This window comes from Passer montanus, unplaced genomic scaffold (assembly GCF_014805655.1).
Source record: "Passer montanus isolate IOZ18808 unplaced genomic scaffold, ASM1480565v1 scaffold19, whole genome shotgun sequence".
NCBI classification, from domain to species: Eukaryota; Metazoa; Chordata; class Aves; order Passeriformes; family Passeridae; genus Passer; species Passer montanus.
This window is the reverse complement of record NW_024366480.1, coordinates 8700474-8718027: the sequence shown is the minus strand read 5'-3', so window position 1 is coordinate 8718027 and position 17554 is coordinate 8700474. Positions and strand designations below refer to the sequence as shown.

At 39.3% G+C, this 17554-nt stretch overlaps 1 protein-coding gene across 2 annotated transcripts; it reads left to right on the top strand.

Moving 5' to 3' along the window:
- The first annotated feature begins 4392 nt into the window (after positions 1 to 4392).
- Positions 4393 to 16135, top strand: SEH1L (SEH1 like nucleoporin). Of its 2 annotated transcripts, none has more exons than XM_039706236.1 (9): positions 4393 to 4570; positions 6243 to 6293; positions 7307 to 7453; positions 7927 to 8138; positions 8807 to 8905; positions 9942 to 10082; positions 10356 to 10513; positions 11542 to 11692; positions 13735 to 14389. In XM_039706236.1, the coding sequence occupies exons 1-9, from the start codon at positions 4460 to 4462 to the stop codon at positions 13745 to 13747; spliced, it is 1083 nt and encodes a 360-aa protein (XP_039562170.1). In that variant the 5' UTR covers positions 4393 to 4459; the 3' UTR covers positions 13748 to 14389. The 2 variants fall into 2 exon arrangements, with proteins under 2 accessions (XP_039562170.1, XP_039562169.1); XM_039706235.1 differs by lacking the exon at positions 13735 to 14389 and adding an exon at positions 15377 to 16135 and having other exon boundaries at positions 4394 to 4570.
- Positions 16136 to 17554: the final 1419 nt, after the last annotated feature.

The following is a 17554-nucleotide window of genomic DNA, read 5'->3' as shown; positions in this document are numbered from 1 at the left end:
AAAATCCCTCTTTTGATGTAGCATGTTAGCTTTTATAGCCAATTTTTGGTAACATTTTAAATCTTCCTGAAGAAGTCCAGAGAGATTTGATTTTATTCAACAAATTTTGTTTTACTTTTAATGTGAGAGATACTCTGGCCATTTAAAAGAATTTAAACAAGTGTTGTTTCATTTCCCAGAAAATGTGAATGCCTCTTTAGTAGTCTGCATGCCTTCCATCCTAATAGGCTGTCTATTTAATGACTGCTGGCCTTCACAAAGGCTGTATCTTGTCCTCTCATCCCTTTGCTAATCCTGGTGTTTCACTATGAAGTGTTTCCTCTATTGAGCCTTCATTCTGTGTCAGTCTTTCTACTAACTGAAAACACCAGATACAATTGTCTACATGAGGTGAATGTATTTATCTCATTCCTGGGCACTGACTAAAACCAGACACCAGAGTAAACAAAGATTCTGGGATGACAATCATCCATGTTTCCTGGATTTTTTTAAGTAAGTGATGATTTTTGACCCTGTTTCTAAATAAATCTAAACTGACCTAACTTGCTTTGAATCTAGGGAATGAGGTCAGGAGCCGTTTTATTTTAAAATGGACAAATATTTGTGTATGTGTACATGTATTTAAAAAAAAAAAAAAGCTATTTGGGTTTAATTTTCCTTTTTTTTGCTTACTGACCAAACTAAAATGTCAGAAATAAAGCCTAATCTTGACTTGAAGTGTACAATTTTTGTGTCTTGTCAGAGAAAACAGACATTTTAGGTCATTAGTGCCTTTGTGATACATTTACATATTTATATACTGTTCAAATGAAAATGATTGATGCTAATTATTTGTGATTCTGACAATTTTGCCCTGCTCCAACTATACCAATATTACTGGCTGAAGAAATAAACTAAATTTGAGCAGGTGAAAGATATTCATTCACTAGCTGAAATGTACTCAAGTCTCAACAAAACCATTACATTAGTAAAATTGCAAAAGAATTTGGTTTTGACAGCTGAATCACTGACTGGAAACAATTGTTCTGAAAAAAAAAGGCAGTTTTTTATAAACATAGTCAGTGGTTTACAGTAAAAGACATTTCCCCAAATAGCTAAAAAAATCGACCGTTTACATACACGGTCACAGACTAAAGAACTTAAAAGTCAGCTTTAATATTTTTATTAGGCACTGTCTCTCCAGCTGTTTGAATGAAGCAATAACTGAAGTTTCAAAGTACATGTCTCTAATTATGCTGAAAGATTTAAAAAAATAAAAATCTTCCTCCTTAGCAATCTAAATACATGCATTACTACTATTTGTTGGGGGGTTTTTTTTGCCTTTTTTTGTTTTTCTTACATATAAGGATAGCATGAAACACTTACTATCCCTCTCATTACAGCACCGAAACAGTCACAGTCACATTTGCTTGCTTCTTCTATTGCATTACCTAAAATTTAGCCATTGTTTAGAAAATACTGAAATTTCAGCTTTGCATGTGATTGCAGGGGAAAAAAAGGGTATTTGTACTACAGCCCTAGAGCCCAGAGTGAGGTTCCCTCTAGGAGAGGAATTGTGCAATAACAATTCATCTTCAGAAATGAGAAAATATTAACCTCTTCCTTTCCTTAACTTCTCTTTTTTAAAAATGCTTTGCAATTTTTCTCTTATTTGTAAATGCTAACTAAATTCCTCCACTAATAGAAACAGGTAAAGCTTAGATATCTAAATTTTCTTGACAATTTTCTTGCAAATTCCTCTTTTCAGCTCCAGATGTTATCTATTGAGATTTAGCTCTGTAGTATTTAAAATATATATTTTTAAAACTAATATTGGCCAACGTGGACAAGAATGTAACATCAGCTGGTGATTTTTCTTCCAAATTCTTCCACATTTTTGACCCTCTGTAATTGAAAGCACTTTTTATCATATTTGCGGTACGTGGGCAAAGATATATTTTTCAACATGTTAACTTTTCCTTACCCAGTATCACTAAAATAATTGAATCCTAGCATTTTAAAGCCATGGTGTACCTTCAAATTTGTTGTAATTTACCTTAATCTATTATTCTCTCTCTATTATAATTCCTTATCACATTTGTGTACCACCATATCTACTCTTAATATAAGGCCTACCAATGAAACTCATGCATTAGGATGCTAAATACTGGCATATTTTTGTATGCAGATTATGCAGAGAGAATGAAAGGATCCCTCTGGCACATGGTAACAGCACCTCCATCAGTCCCTACTGAATGTAGTCTGCAGTTTGTAAAAATAAATGCATTAAATAGCAAACTGTCAGGTTTATTTCACAAGCACAGAACAGTTTCTTTACAATTCTGTGAAGAATTTGGACATCTCCAAACAAAGTCCATTCACTGAGTGGACAGAAATTGACTTCTCATTGCCATGAACGTGAAAATTTTAAATGAGATAGTGAGAAGCAAAAGTCTTTTTGAAAATGTCAAAACTAATTTTCTGTTGAAGCTGTAGTTACCAAAAATCTTCTAGAAAAGGTCTGAATCTGACTTGAATCCAGAGAATTTGAATATATCTGGTATCAGGGAATTTCATCCTTTCCCCTTTTCACTTAATAGATGATTGGAAAACTGGATCATGGCTTTAAGGCACTGGAGGTGTTCTGATGACTTCAGTACCGTTTTGGACCTGAAATATAAACCAGTTAAATACAAATGTATTTGCTTTTGTTGTCTACTGCCATGATAATAATTTTATTATTACTTTTTCTCTGAAATCTACTGACTGCATTATTGCTATTTGGAATACAGTGCACGAATTATTTTCTCTTTGCTAATACTTGTCCACTACTGTAGTTATCTTCAGAACAGTCAGTAAATAACACAGCCTGCAGATGAAACATTCCTTAAAAACAAGATGCTGTCATGGTCTTGTGCTCAGTGATCCAGCAAATGAATGGTGTTTAAAAGGTATTGGCATGTGAGCTGCATGACCCAGATTGTGACAGGATACTGCAGGACACAAACTGGAAGAAAGGTGCTAGGTCGGGGGTGAGAGTATTGAGCCCTCAGGAGTCTCCATCTGCTGTGGTTCATTTATTTTGCACATTTATTTTTTCTGAGTACAGACCAGTCGTTACTGGTCTCTAGGTCCTGCAGAGCTCAGTCACTCGTGATGTGTTTTCTACCACATGCCAGGCTCTATTCCGCTTCTGCTTCACAGTCTGGATCTTATCCAACACCCATCATGTCTCACTTTGAATCACTGGACACCCTGGCTTGGAAAGGACCTTAAAGACCATCCACTTCCAACCCCTTGCCATGGACAGGGACATCTTTCCTAGACCCGCTCGCTCGAAGCCCCAGCCAGCCTGGTCTTGAACACTTCCAGGGATGGGGAATCTACAGCTTCCCTGCACAACCTGTTCTGGTGCTTCACCACTCACACAGCAAAGAATTCATTCCTAATATTTAATCTGAACCTCTTCTCAGTTTGAATCCATTCCCCCTCGTTCCGTCACTACACATCCCTGTAAAAAATCTCTCCATCTTTCCTGTAGGCTCCCATTCAGGTACTAGAAGGCCACAATTAGGTCACCCCTAAGCCATCTCTTTCCCAGACTGAACAATCCCAATTTTCTTAGCCTTTCCTCATAGGAGTCTCTCAGGCTGTCCGCGGATTCCTCCCCTGCCTGCCCTGTCGGTCACAAACTTCACCCTCGTCTGACAGGGCTCATTAGTACAGTAAATCATTAACGAAGCAAACGCAGTGCATGCCACAGCGCCGCGCCGAGTGTTGATTGATCTGCATTACCACAGCGACCTCCGCAGCCGCTCGGATCCGCCATGGAACGCGATTTCCATATCGGGGCCGCACACAGCATCCCACAACCAGCCGGGCTGGAAAAGACCCCCGAGATCACCGAGACCTCGTCACAAGTGCCACGTCCAGTCCTTCCTCAAACACCGCCACGGACGGTGACTCCACCACCCCTCTGGGCAGCCCATTCCAACATCTAACCACCTTTCCTGAGAAGAAATTCCTCCTAATGTCCAACCTAAACCTCCCTGGCGCAGCTTCAGGGCTACGTCTCTGTACTGTCGCTTCGCCAGGGTACATGTTGCAGTCAGGCGCGGCAGCAGGGGAACTTCCCGCACCGCACCGCACCGACCTCCGACAGCCGGTCCCGGTGCCTGTCCCTGTCCCTGTCCCGTTCCAGGTCCCGGTCCCGGTGCCTGTCCCTGTCCCTGTCCCGTTCCAGGTCCCGGTCCCGGTCCCGGTCCCGGTCCCGGTCCCGGTCCCGGTCCCGTCCCTGCCCCGCCCCGCCCTCCCCCGGCTGTCCGGGCGGTGGGAAGGAGTGCGCACGCGCGGAGCAGCCCCCCAGCGCACGTGACGGGCCCCGGCGGCTGCGCGCGCGGCGGCGGCCCCGCCCCCTGCCCTGCCCCGCCCCGCCCCGCCGCGTGAGGCGTGCGCGCGCGCGCGTGGCGGCCGCGGCGGGATGTTCGTGGCGCGCAGCATCGCCGCGGATCACCGCGACCTCATCCACGATGTGTCCTTCGACTTCCACGGGCGCCGCATGGCCACCTGCTCCAGCGACCAGAGCGTCAAGGTGAGCCGGGAGCCGCCGGGCCTGGTGCTGGGCGAGTGTCGCGGCGCCGGGCGTGCGCGGCCTACCGGGCTGCGGGCCGAGGGCTCGGTCCGCCGCAGGGCCCGGGCGGTGTCGGGCCGAGCGGGCGGGAGCCTTTAGCGCACGGGGCGCGCTGTGGTTGTGCGTGCGCCGACGCGCGTGAACACGGGAACTCCGCTTCCGACCCAGCGCCGCGGCTGGGAAAACATTCCCGGCTGCTGTGCCTGCCGTGGAGTTCATTCAGCTGAAATGCTGTGTTAATAAGGAATGCTTACGGAAACAGCTATTGTAAGTGCCAATAATGCGTATTTATTATGGGAAGAAGGTGAAGTGCCGGAAGCAAAAAGCCGGAGTGTTCCGTGTGTGCCCCGACAGACTGGGGAAAGTGTAGAATGCTAGAAGCCTTAATTTTTACGTTCCTTTAGAGGAAATGAAGTAGCATTTTATATTTACTTAAGCGAAAAGTTGATTGCTTTTTTCCCTTTTTTTTTTTTTGTGCATAGTGAGAGGATGGGCAAATATTCGAGAGTCACGCGGATAGATTTAAGAAATCTAATTTGCAGAGAGCAGACACGTTTGTTATTAAATCTAGATAAATGGTTGAGAAAGTCACTTTTTTTTTGTAGAAAGCTATGCCATGTGTAGATTAGGCTTAAAACCAAGGAAGCGGCCCCTTCTCCCTGGCCACAGACTTAAAATCAAATAACCAACCACAATGAAATGGTCCCCCCCAGAAAATAAGCCAAAGCCATGAGGATCTTTGATTTGGCTGACTACCTAGAGTGTGCAGTTCCTAAAAAAGATGCCAGGAGGTAGGTTGAGCACAGAAACTGTTCTTTAGCAGTGTAATGTTACTTTCCAGTCATAACTGAATCTTTTATGAGACTGTTCAGAAGTTTTCCTCCAACCAGAGGGACAACATGACCCAGGCTGTGTTAGAGAGCCAGAGTGGCAGACTTGAGATGACTTTTAGTACAGCTTTAGAGTGAATGAGTGACAAACAGGAGTGAGTGTCAGGTGGTGTCTTTCATTTGGTTATGTTCATGACTTTCTACTTAATTTTTTGGTAAAAAACTCATAAGTATAAAGTTGTATGGGAAATCAAGAGAGGGGAAGGTTCAGTGACTTGCATGTGGTTAAAAATCAAGGCAGAAATCTCATAAAAAGAACAATATCTGTTCCCTGACTACTCTGATGTATATTTTACTGTCCTGCTCTGCTTTTGGGATGAGTGCTGGGAGCTGCATTTGGGTTTTGCCACCAGAGCTGAGCATGTGAGGATGCTGGGAGCTCTAGAACGAAACAGAACAGCGTGCTCTTGAAACAAAGTGAATGAAGTATTAGGAATTGTAATAATTTCTCGTCTATGTAATTAAGTGTTAAAAAGAGATAGAAGTCATACAATAGTGGGTTTTGCAGGCAGTTTTGCAGCCTCTTCTCCCTAATGTAGTAGGGATAGTTTCATGGTGGAGTAAAGTGTAATTTTGTACTGAACCAGATACAGTGTCCTGGATGAAAATGTTTAGTGGGGATGTGTGTGTGATGTGTGTCTATGTTTCTGTATATTTTATTTATGTGAATGGTTGTGTCTTTAAAGTCCTGGTCAGTAAGGTTTATTTGCAAATTGTATAATTGTATTTTGATTTCTCAATAGGTCTGGGACAAAAGTGAAAATGGAGATTGGCATTGCACTGCCAGCTGGAAGGTTTGTATTTGTCAAAATTACACAGACATAATCATAATTTCTCCTTTGCTTTTGGAGAACCGTGCTTCATTTCTGCTGAATTTTAGAGCAGAAATGCTTTTGGTTTGATGTAGATTCTGTATGTCTTGTGTAAAATACTTTTTCTTTGCTTTTATAAAACGTCTCTAGTGCCTCTCACTTAAAGCAGATGTTAACATGCAGTCTGCTCTTGTTAGCACCTAGTTATGTTGGCAGACTAGAATTGGTAAACAGTGGCTGCTGTTCAGGGAGTAGAAAACAGTACCTTAGATTTTAATTCAATATTTCCTTTTGCATATAGTCAGACTTAAAAAAAAAAGGTGAGGGGAAAGTTAAAAGGAAGATGTCTGGCTCTTAAATGTTACAACATCTTACCTCTGCTTTTTGTTCTCCAAAACCTTTCTGAGAACTGTGTCATATGTAGGCTCTGCTTCATCTGGATAATTAGTGCATTCAGCTTCTGAATTGTCCTTAAAATGGCAGTGCAAGGGAGGCTTTTGAATTCCCCTTCTCTATGTTGAGAATTCCCCTTCTCTAGGAATTCCCTTTTGAATTCCCCTTCTCTAGGAGCGTTGACTAAGTGTGAAAGAGGAGCTTTATATTAAAAAGAATAATAATGCTTTGCAAGTGCTTTTGAGAAGTACAGGCAAGCTAGAAGTGAACATGGTAATGGCTGAAATTTGATTAAGCACAAAACTACTTTTTGCATCGAGGCAGAATCATAGTTGGGAACTTAAAGTAGTAATAAAGGATGCCTTGAAATACACTTGTAATAATTGCATTTTAAACACTAAGAGCAACAGCTTTGCAGTGCTGGGTTGAAGTAAACACCTGCAACAGCTGATATGTAACTTTGTGTAAAAGAACATAGGTTTCAGAGGAACAATGTTACTACTTCCTAGAATTCTGTTCTTCAGAAAGTCATGAAAAGATGTGGTTCCTTGGCCTAAGGCAGTAAGTTTGCTTCACTACAATGTTCTGATGTTATCTTGCAGACACACAGTGGATCAGTGTGGCGTGTGACATGGGCCCATCCTGAATTTGGGCAGGTCCTGGCTTCCTGCTCCTTTGATAGAACAGCAGCTGTATGGGAAGAAATAGTGGGAGAGTCAAATGATAAACTCCGGGGCCAGAGTCACTGGGTGAGGCTTCTTTTCTGTAGCTGTAAAGTTTCTGATTTTGACAATGTTTTGATAATTTGTGGCAACATTCCAACACAAAGTAAGTATTTTCAAAACATTTCAAAACACTTAGCGGAAAACAGCTAAGTTGTGGCAACATTCCAACACAAAGTAAGTATTTTCAAAACATTTGCGGAAAACAGCTAACTGGCTGCATTCAGGCCGGTTTGTGTCACTGTTAATGTTGTTTCATAAGAAGATGTTCCCTGGCAAACAACTTGCAGACATGAATTCCCACCTACAGTAAAGTTGGGCTTTTCTCTAACAGAAGATAATTTGAAACTACACTGGCTGTTCTTGCTCATCTTTCAAACAGTAGAAAAGTTGGGGGGGATTTTTTTGGTGGAAGGTGTAAGCAATCCTATGAAATGGTGTTGTCAGAATTTGATTAGCCTTCCTTAGGAAATAAATTTTTGATGGAAATTTCTTTGCAGGTCAAGAGGACCACTCTAGTAGACAGTAGAACATCTGTTACAGATGTGAAGTTTGCTCCCAAGCACATGGGTCTTATGTTAGCAACCTGTTCAGCAGATGGAGTTGTAAGGATCTATGAAGCTCCAGATGTGATGAATCTCAGCCAGTGGTCACTGCAGCATGAAATCTCATGTAAGCTCAGCTGCAGTTGTATTTCTTGGAATCCCTCAAGGTATGCTACTAAAACATTTGCTTTTTGACTGTAACTGGAAGGGAAAAACCATTCAAAGCTGAACTGCTTTAATTTCTTTTTGTCCAGAAGCACTTAATGGCTTTCCCTGTGGACACAGTGTTGTGTCCTGCTGATCCAGTTACTCTTCTATTCATTAGCAGTAGTCTGTGCTGAAGATTTGGCATACAGGAATTCCCTTTAATGCATGGGATAGGATAAAAGTTGATTTAAAAACTAGGATTCATCTACATTTAGCTTTTGTGATTTATCTTTGAAACCTGAATGAAATAATCACTAAGTGCATAAATGAAGAATGCAGACTCTCCCATGAAACTTAAGGCAAATACTAGACTGCAGATGTAGTCTATTATAGAAAGTCAATTCTTCTCTCTGAGAACATAATTTGAATTGCTAGATAAGGTTGTCTTATGATTTCACCTTAGTGAGTGTAAAACCACAGAGTGAAGGCAGTGTTAAGAGTGAATAGCATTTAACTCCTGTTTGTTTGTGATTTTTTTCCTTGTGGTATTTTGTGGTGTTGTTTTGTTTTCTCCATAGATAATGTGTTTGAAATGTAACAGATGGCTTGGTGTACTTTCTGTGGGAAATACTGTATATATAGATAGATATAATATGTAAATATAACAATATTTGTTTTCACCTTTTAGCTCTCGAGCACATTCTCCAATGATCGCTGTAGGAAGTGATGACAACAGTCCAAATATACTGGCTAAGGTTCAAATTTATGAATATAATGAAAATACTAGGTATGCTGAATAACAATATATAACAGTTGTGGGATTGTGAAGTTGTTTATAATATATGACCTTTTATTCCTGTCATTAGATGTGGAGTAGTAAATAATACGTTAATTTTGTCTCTGATCCATTGGGTAGGAAAAGAGAGGAAGACCTCAATCAAAATAGTAACTGATGTTAACAGAAATTATGTTGATAATTTTATTTTCTGTCAGTGCAGAAATGTCAGTGTTCTTACCAGCATTTTAAAGGGAGAGTTGTTTCTATGTCTACTAAATTGTATGTTTAATTTTGCACAAGGAGTTAACAGTTGAAGTTTTAATTGTGTTGCACCAGGCACTGTTTAGTTCAAAGTCACCTTACAATGATTTTAAAGGCATGATTATAATGGCAGAAAGCACTGTAAATTGCTCACGGTCTGTCAAAGTTCAGGTTGTGCAGTCAAGAGTTCACAGAACCAGAAGAGGCTAGTAAGTTTGTGCACCACCACTTCCAGTTAAATGATAACAGAAATTGTGTTTGACTGGGAGTGACTGATGTGGGGAAGGAGCCAGAGTGTTCTGTGGATTTTATGCCCAGCTTCAGGCAATTGCTCTCCATGCATTAACAATAAAGTTACTGTAACTTACTAAGAAAATGGAATATGTGTTTATCGTACAGCAGAGGAGGCAGACAGTCTGCTTAAAAGCATGGAAAATTTAGTGAGTTACTGAGATGCAAAGGCTCTTTAGATTTGTGAATGGAATATTTCTTTTTATTTCCCATTTCGAGACAAAAATGTTCCTTGTACTGCAATTCCTGCTTTGTTGTATGACTCACAATACTGTCGCATACTGTACTTAGTGGCTACTGCATCTGATAGATTCAATTTCTGAAGAAATCTGCTTGAAAATATCGCCTAAATTTATGTTAAAAATATTCTTATTTTTGCAAGTTTTATTGTGTATACTTAAACTTTTTTCCCATTTCCCCTATATCTGGTTTATATAATTTGCATCACTGGCAATTTTCATGGCATTAAAGGTTAATTTCTTGCACTGTACAGGAAATATGCAAAAGCAGAAGCTCTGATGACAGTCACAGATCCTGTACATGATATTGCGTTTGCTCCAAATCTGGGAAGATCCTTCCACATCTTGGCTGTAGCAACCAAAGACGTACGAATTTTCACACTAAAACCTCTAAGGTGAGCTTAAGAGGAAGATGGTTTGGTGTGATGTGATGCATCTGTACAATCTTATTCAAATTGTCTCTGCAAAGCAAAAGTAATAATGTATGTAGGATTGTTTTTAGTAACCCGATTTTTAAGGTGACAAGATTGTGAACAAGTCTATAATTTTGTCTAAATATCTAATCTTATAACAGTTGTTATTAGAAAGATGTAGTTCTGTCTGACATCGTGTTCAAACCCAGACCTTTGAACAGTTGTGTGCAGAACTGTCGCTTTTCTCTTAAACAGGAAAGAATTGACTTCATCAGGAGGATTAACAAAATTTGAAATTCATATTGTGGCACAGTTTGATAATCACAACTCCCAGGTGTGGCGAGTGAGCTGGAATATTACGGGCACAGTGCTTGCCTCCTCTGGTGATGATGGCTGTGTTAGGCTCTGGAAGGGTAAGGTCGCCCACTTGAAACACATTATCTTTGTAGTCTGTTGAATATGCTTGAGAAATTTTACTCAAAACATAATTTTGGAGTGAGTGTCCATTTTAAATTTGTGAAATATAGATATTTTTTTCTATATTTCTGTTTATGAAAACAGAATACAGAAATAACTTTCTGTGCTGAAATACTTGCATGATTTAGGCTGCTGTGAATAGTTGTCTCTGTACCCTGAAATTGTTTCACCAAACTAGAGCTACATAAAGTTGTCATTTAAAAAAGTAAAGTAGGTCTTTTCCTGCTGCTAAACCTAGAAAATCTACATTCAGTCACTATGTCCAGGCAAATGGCTTTTTTCTGTTTACATTTTTAAGAGAAAACAAATACATACACCCTGTTCATCAACCAAACAAAACCGAAAAAAACCAATCCCTGCTGTGAATAGTTGTCTCTGTACCCTGAAATTGTTTCACCAAACTAGAGCTACATAAAGTTGTCATTTAAAAAAGTAAAGTAGGTCTTTTCCTGCTGCTAAACCTAGAAAATCTACATTCAGTCACTATGTCCAGGCAAAGGGCTTTCTTCTGTTAACATTTTTAAGAGAAAGCAAATACATGCACCCCATTCATCAACCAAACAAAACAACAAAAAAACCAACCAACAAACAAAACAAACAAAAAACCTCCAAAAAACCCACCAAACCAAAATCCCCACAAAAAACAAAAAAAAAAAAAAACCAAAAAAAAAACCAAAAAAAAAAAAAACCCCACCAAACCAAAATCCCCACAGCAACAACTACAAAAACGTACAGGCAATTACCTTTCCCTCAGTATTGTAATAGTGGAAACTGAGTTTTTAATTATGGACAAGCAGAGAATATCAGGCAGCTAAAGGGCCAGATCCTCAGCTGTGTGGAATTTATATATTGGTATTGAAGTTCAGTTTTGATTCACACCAGGTTGGGACAGTTGAAACATACTTGTAGGGAAAGCTGAACTCCAGAAGAGAAACTAACAGTTTCTGTGTATCTGTGTTTGCAGCTAATTACATGGACAACTGGAAGTGTACTGGTATACTGAAAGGTAATGGGAGCCCAGTGAATGGTAGTTCTCAGCAGGGAATTTTTAATGCCTCTCTAGGTTCAGCCAATACAAGTCTGCAGAATTCACTAAATGGATCATCTGCCAGCAGGTAAGTGAAGTAGTACAGAGACTGATTTTCAGTAAATAGTCTTTTCTCTGAATCTATGTTTCATTTAGCTCTCATATTTGTTTTACATGTTTTTAAAGCGCAATGTCATTTATTGCATGAGTTCTTCTATAAGCTCCTCTGGTTTTGCTCTGTGGTTCATCTGTTATGCCAGTGTTAAGAGGAAAATGAACAAAACAGTAAGTCATGCTGAATCAGTCTGCATAAATAAGCAATGTAAATAACTATTTTCATTTTTAGTCCTTTCATATTATTAAAAACAACGTTTCTGAAATAGTTTCAAAGGAGAAGCTTCATCCTATTAGTGTGTAACTGCCCTTTTGATTTAGATACATGTTTAAAAGTGAAACAAAAATGCCAGCAACAAATTCTGGTTTTCTCTGGGGTAATATAGCAGAAGGGGAGGAAGAAAAGTTACTTCATAAGATAACGGTTTCAACAATCAAATGTTAGTGTTAGTTTACTTGGTTTTTGCAGGTGTGTAGCATCAATTGAATAAAAGTTTTGTGGTTTTTAAATTTTCCCCACGTGACATTTATATTGCAAATAAATTTGCCTTAATATCTGTTAGGTTTTTATTCTGTAATAGTTGCTGTTTAGTGGGTGAATTTTACTGCCTCTTCTGAAAAACCATTTTCATTTGTGCACACTGAAATGTAGAAATATGCTGAGTCTTGCATATGTATGGGGCAGTGTGTACAATCAGCTTTACAGAATTGTAAGTCCTATATAAGGATGAGATGTGGCCAGAGTCTATAGCAGCAGTTTCCAACTTTTGTGGCCACCTTTGTTTCAAATGCCTTGGGATAGTTTCCCTTTCCTTCCATGTGCAGCTACTCATGTGGGGTTTTTTCAGTTTGGAAAGCTTGTTGGCAAAGTTTGCTTTTGGAGAGTAGCACAGCCTGCCCCCTCTTGCCCTTCCAGCAGTCAATCCTGAATGGCAGTCCAAGATCCCTAGCCCTGTTGAGCAGAGAACAGGTTTCACATTTTCCTCACAAGATAAATGTGCACACAAGAGGTGGTAAGGGGCCCGGTGCCTGCAAGAAAGGGCAGCAGAATGATACTGGTCATGGTTCCAGGTTCTACTTGCAGTGCAGCAAATGAAATGCAGCCCTGCCTTGGAAGTGGTATATCCAGAGTGGTGTAGCTGTATTTGCTTGGGCTGCTGTGGGGAAATGCAGGCTGTCTCACAGCTCTTTAGCACAGGGTGTGGTTTCACAACCTCCTTATCTATGGCTGGGCTGCCACCAAGACTAACCATCCCCACCCCGCTGGCACTTCTGTCCCTGAACTTGGTGCTAAGCCATTGTGCAACTGAAACCACAACCTCCTTATCTATGGCTGGGCTGCCACCAAGACTAACCATCCCCACCCCGCTGGTGGCACTTCTCCTGTCCCTGAACTTGGTGCTAAGCTATTGTGCAACTGAAATTTCTAGCATTATATCTATTCCCTTCATTGCTCTGTATTTTGGATGGAAGGTATTTTGTTTTGGTTTTTAATAAATTATTCTTGCCTCTGATTTGTAAGACAATGTTATTTCCAGAATTAAGTCAGGAGCTGTGGAATTTTGGTACATACCGGAATTTCGGTGTCTTGTCCTAGGATTAAGCCTTATAATAAAAGATACACACTTTACTATTCTTTTGTAGTGATACTGGCCTGAGTTGTGTAAGCACAGTTGCTAACTTCTTTGTTAGTGTTAACATGCTGATAAAGATTTATGCATTGACTTGTGACTGAATAGGTATCCTACACATAAATTATTTTGTCTCTGACTGTCCATGCAATTTTCATGTCTATATGTTTAAACACTTGAAACAGCTATAGCACAGGCAGATCTGGAAAAGGTTATAAAAGCACTATGGCCAAACTAGATTTGTACTTTAAATAAGTTTCAGAACATGTGATGTAGATTGTTAGGAAATAAACCAGTAGGGCTGTATTATTATGTTGATGTAATTGTGTGTCTAGATTTATGATGCAATTTCCATTCTCCATTTGTATTATGTCCTTTTTAACAGAAAGCAGAGCTGATACCAAGCTAACTGGAGTAACTTTGGTGTTTTGCTGCTTGTTGCATGCACACAGGAATGGAAAACGAACTCCTTTTTCCCTTTCCCCAGCGCCGTTTGAGCTCTCCCAAGACACCAGCAGCCTGCTAACTACTAAATACTGTTCAAAAAGCCTTTTAAAAACACGTTGTGTGCATTTTTTGTACTAGCCTGCACAGTTTGATACTGATGGAACGCCCGATAGAAAAATATTTGGAGAGGCATCTTGTTTGGAAAAAAACCATAAACAACCCACCCAAACCCCAAAACTTCCATCAGAACGTATTTTTGAAAGCTTGTAAAATTAAAAGCTAGTTCATTATTAAAACCAAGAATTTTTGTCCTTGATTGGGATGGGAGGAGGTAAACGACCATTACAATAACTTTCATTGAAATTGTTTTGAGAACCAATTTGTTTTGCATTTCAGAGTGTTCAACATTTGATTAAGATTCCCTAAACATTATTACAAGGTTGTAACTGCTTTGTAATATATGCAACTGTTAGTTCTAAAGGAGTAAGAAACCGGTTTTGACAATTGTACAGATGATGGCTTTTAGTGGTTTGTTAATGCTTCATTTATATTCTTTAGTATGACTTCAAATAAATGTTTTGTAAGTACTGTCATACTTCATCCTAAAAGAAGTACTTTTTCTGTTCCGTATTTGTACATTCCTATGGTAGTAGTTATAATTACATGGAGTACGTAAATTCTCTAAACGTAATGTCCTTGAAAAATGCAAACACTTTAGCCATACAGAAATATAAACCAAAATGCAGTTTGTTGTTAATTGTCCCATAATTTCCTTAATAAACTGATAGCTGTTCTTTGTTGTAAGTCCACAGAATTGTAAACAAGACAGAAAACATAATATAGTTATACTAAAATGCACAAGTGTTACGGGTAAGTTCTAATAAAAAAAACAGTAGCAAAATGACACGGAGTGGCATAATTCTGAATCTTGCATTCACCAGGAATCTTGAATTTACACTGAGAATTTTGCAGAAGTATGTAAATAGGTACAAAGACTGTATTTCATTCAAAGTAGTTAATCTCTGTAAATGTATATCATTAATGTAAAAACGTGGTGCTTTTACCTCTATTCTGGAAATGCTGTAAAGTTAATCTGAATTGGACAAATATGCAACAAATGTTCTTTAATAATATTTAATGTATATTTTGTGTGACAAACAAAGCATTACTGAAAGCTGTTAACAAATCACAGGAATTCTAGGAGAATGAAAGCCTGTTAATAGCTGTACTACACCACCCTTTTGACTTCCAAAGCAATCCATTCTTTTGTAAAAATGTATGCTAGGACTATGACTATGGTATTATTTTCAGTGGAAAAGACTATTATTTTGCTTTAAAGAAGAGTTTCCAGATTTGTCTTGTTTTGAATTACAAGCCTTGATTTCTGCTATTATGTTCTATTGGTTTTGGCATGGATATACTAAAGCCTTTTTTTTTTCCAGCATGTCTTTTCTCCCCTTTGGTTCTCCTTGTATTTACTACCTTTCTCTTCTTTTCTTGTTTTGTTGATTTTTTTTTGTTTGTTTGTTTTTTGTTTGTTTTTTTGTTTTGGTGTTTTGTTCCTTTCTTAATTGTTTCAGGTATTTCTTTCCCCCTCTGGATTCCCCACGGGCTGGATCGAGATGGTCCAGTCATGCCCAGCTCCTTCCTCCTCCTCCTCTGATAGAGCAGTCTTGTGATGCTGACACTGCCAACCTCCAGTATCCTCACCCTCGCAGACGATGTGTATCTCGGCCTCTTAATCTTTTACCTGAGAATGAAGGGGTTTAATATGTTATTTTAAATAAATTCTGAAGGGCCTTACTCCGGTGTTTGTGAATGCTTCCATTTCTGGCTACCTTTGTAGTCCTTCTCTGGTACAAAAGACTTTTTAAAGAATGTGGGAACTTCATGCATGTTTTGTGAAGCAAAAAAAAATTTAGAACATGTTATTTGTGTATCCAAGACCATTATTTTAATTTGTACCCTTTGAATTTTGGGAACCTGTATAAACAGTATTAGCCACAAGCTCTTTATGGAGTAGATGACTTCAATGTGCCTGAGGTTTTTTTCTTTTTTTTTTTCTTCTCCTTTTTGAATCCATTTAGTATGGTCTTTAATTTTTTCTTTTTGTGTACTGCATTTATGTGTGAAACACATTCTCAGAATTGGACATACCTTCAAAACACTTCTGAGTGAAGAATGATGTCAGATCAGCTTGTTAAAGAAACAAAACCGTTCCTGTGTATACTGCAGCAAAATAACTTGGAGTGTTTGGTTACTTAAGGTTTTTCCATCTTGCTATATAAATATTTAAATTTTATAATTGTGGTTGACTAATAAACTTGTTCTGAAAGGTCTGTATTTGTATGTTTTTCCTTGAAATTATTTTTTGATAGGTTCCTGATGGAAGGTGTTTTTTTTGATTCAGGTGTCCACTCTCCTAGCTCTGCTTTTGTGTCATTCTCTATGTGCAGCTGCATATTCCATGTGTGTGCTACAAAGTGTGCTCTGACTTTTCCTGTGGCTGTGCTGGAGGTCTGTGGAGACTGCTAGAGATGTTGGGTTTTTACACATTGCCTCTCAATTCTTTTCCAGTGATTGAATTAAATTAGGACATTTTGAAGAAAGAGTGCTGGCTTGAAAAATGCCAAATGTCTTTTCTGCTGTGTCAGCACAGGAGCATCACTGCTGTGGATCAGCGTGTTGGCACTGACTCAGGCTGGTCCAAGACAGGCAGGAAGATAGTGCTGGACAAAGAGTGCATGGTATTGCCCAGGAGTAGCATTACTGCACAGGATGGGATTGCTGAGGTTTTTGGGCAGATCTTGGGGGAGGAAGGGAAGAGGAGGCCTTTGTGCTGCAGAAACCCAAAGTGTAATTGTATATTTCAATGGGCTCCAAAATGGACTTACCCTGTTTCCTGATAGACTGGGCCACTACTGTGAGGTAAGGGAGAGTTTTTCCAAAGTGACAAGTGAGCTTTATTTGTATTCTGAAAGCTTCATTTGCTCAGATCCACCACGTTTGTTTCTTTATTTCTGTGTGAGGAATCATGTTTTAATTAAAAAACCCATGAGGTACACTGGTATTAGAATGTGCTTGCTGAAGATGTGTGGAGGGAGGCTGCTGATACTTTCCAGCCAACGGGAACAGAAGTGAACAAAAGGAAATTAAAAAAAAAAGTTTTATACCTTTACTAGAAGAAGGTAACATGAAATCATGCCAACTTTGTATGGTAAACAGAAATGTTACATGATTAAAGATAATGCTTAAATAGTGGGCAGAAAGTAACTATTCCTCTAAGGGAGAACGAATAATTGAAAAAAAACACCCCACTATTACACTGGGATATATTCCTAAACCAGAACAAACTGTTTATTAGTATGGAAGCAACAGAACATATTTTTGAAGTGTTAAACCCTTTGCAGAATTTGTCTTGACCCTCAAAGAGGTCACAAATTAACCAGTTAGGGTAATTACATTTTCTTGCAGCTTCTAGTAGTGCATTGTTAATAGTTTATTCAGCACAGTCATTGTTTTTGTCTGTGATGAACATGTGTTATTATTAGATATCCTAATTCCAATCACACTTATTACTAATGGAAACATGCTGTAAGTTTCAGTGCAAGCAAGTCATGTTAGAATACAGTGGCCAAGTACTTTAACCTCAGCAAATGAGCTCAGGTTGGATTTGTGGCCGATGCCTGCCTTGCCCCCTACCTGCTGTTTTGTACTGACCTCTCTCCAAACCAGGAGCCTTGGATCCACATCCCTGA

Coding starts and splice junctions, on each gene's coding strand:
- SEH1L (XM_039706235.1), top strand. CDS start 4,460: ATGTTCGTGGCGCGCAGCATCGCCGCGGATCACCGCGACCTCATCCAC. Junction 8,906..9,941: donor GAATATAATGAAAATACTAG/GTATGCTGAATA, acceptor TGCACTGTACAG/GAAATATGCAAAAGCAGAAG. Junction 10,083..10,355: donor TTCACACTAAAACCTCTAAG/GTGAGCTTAAGA, acceptor TCTCTTAAACAG/GAAAGAATTGACTTCATCAG.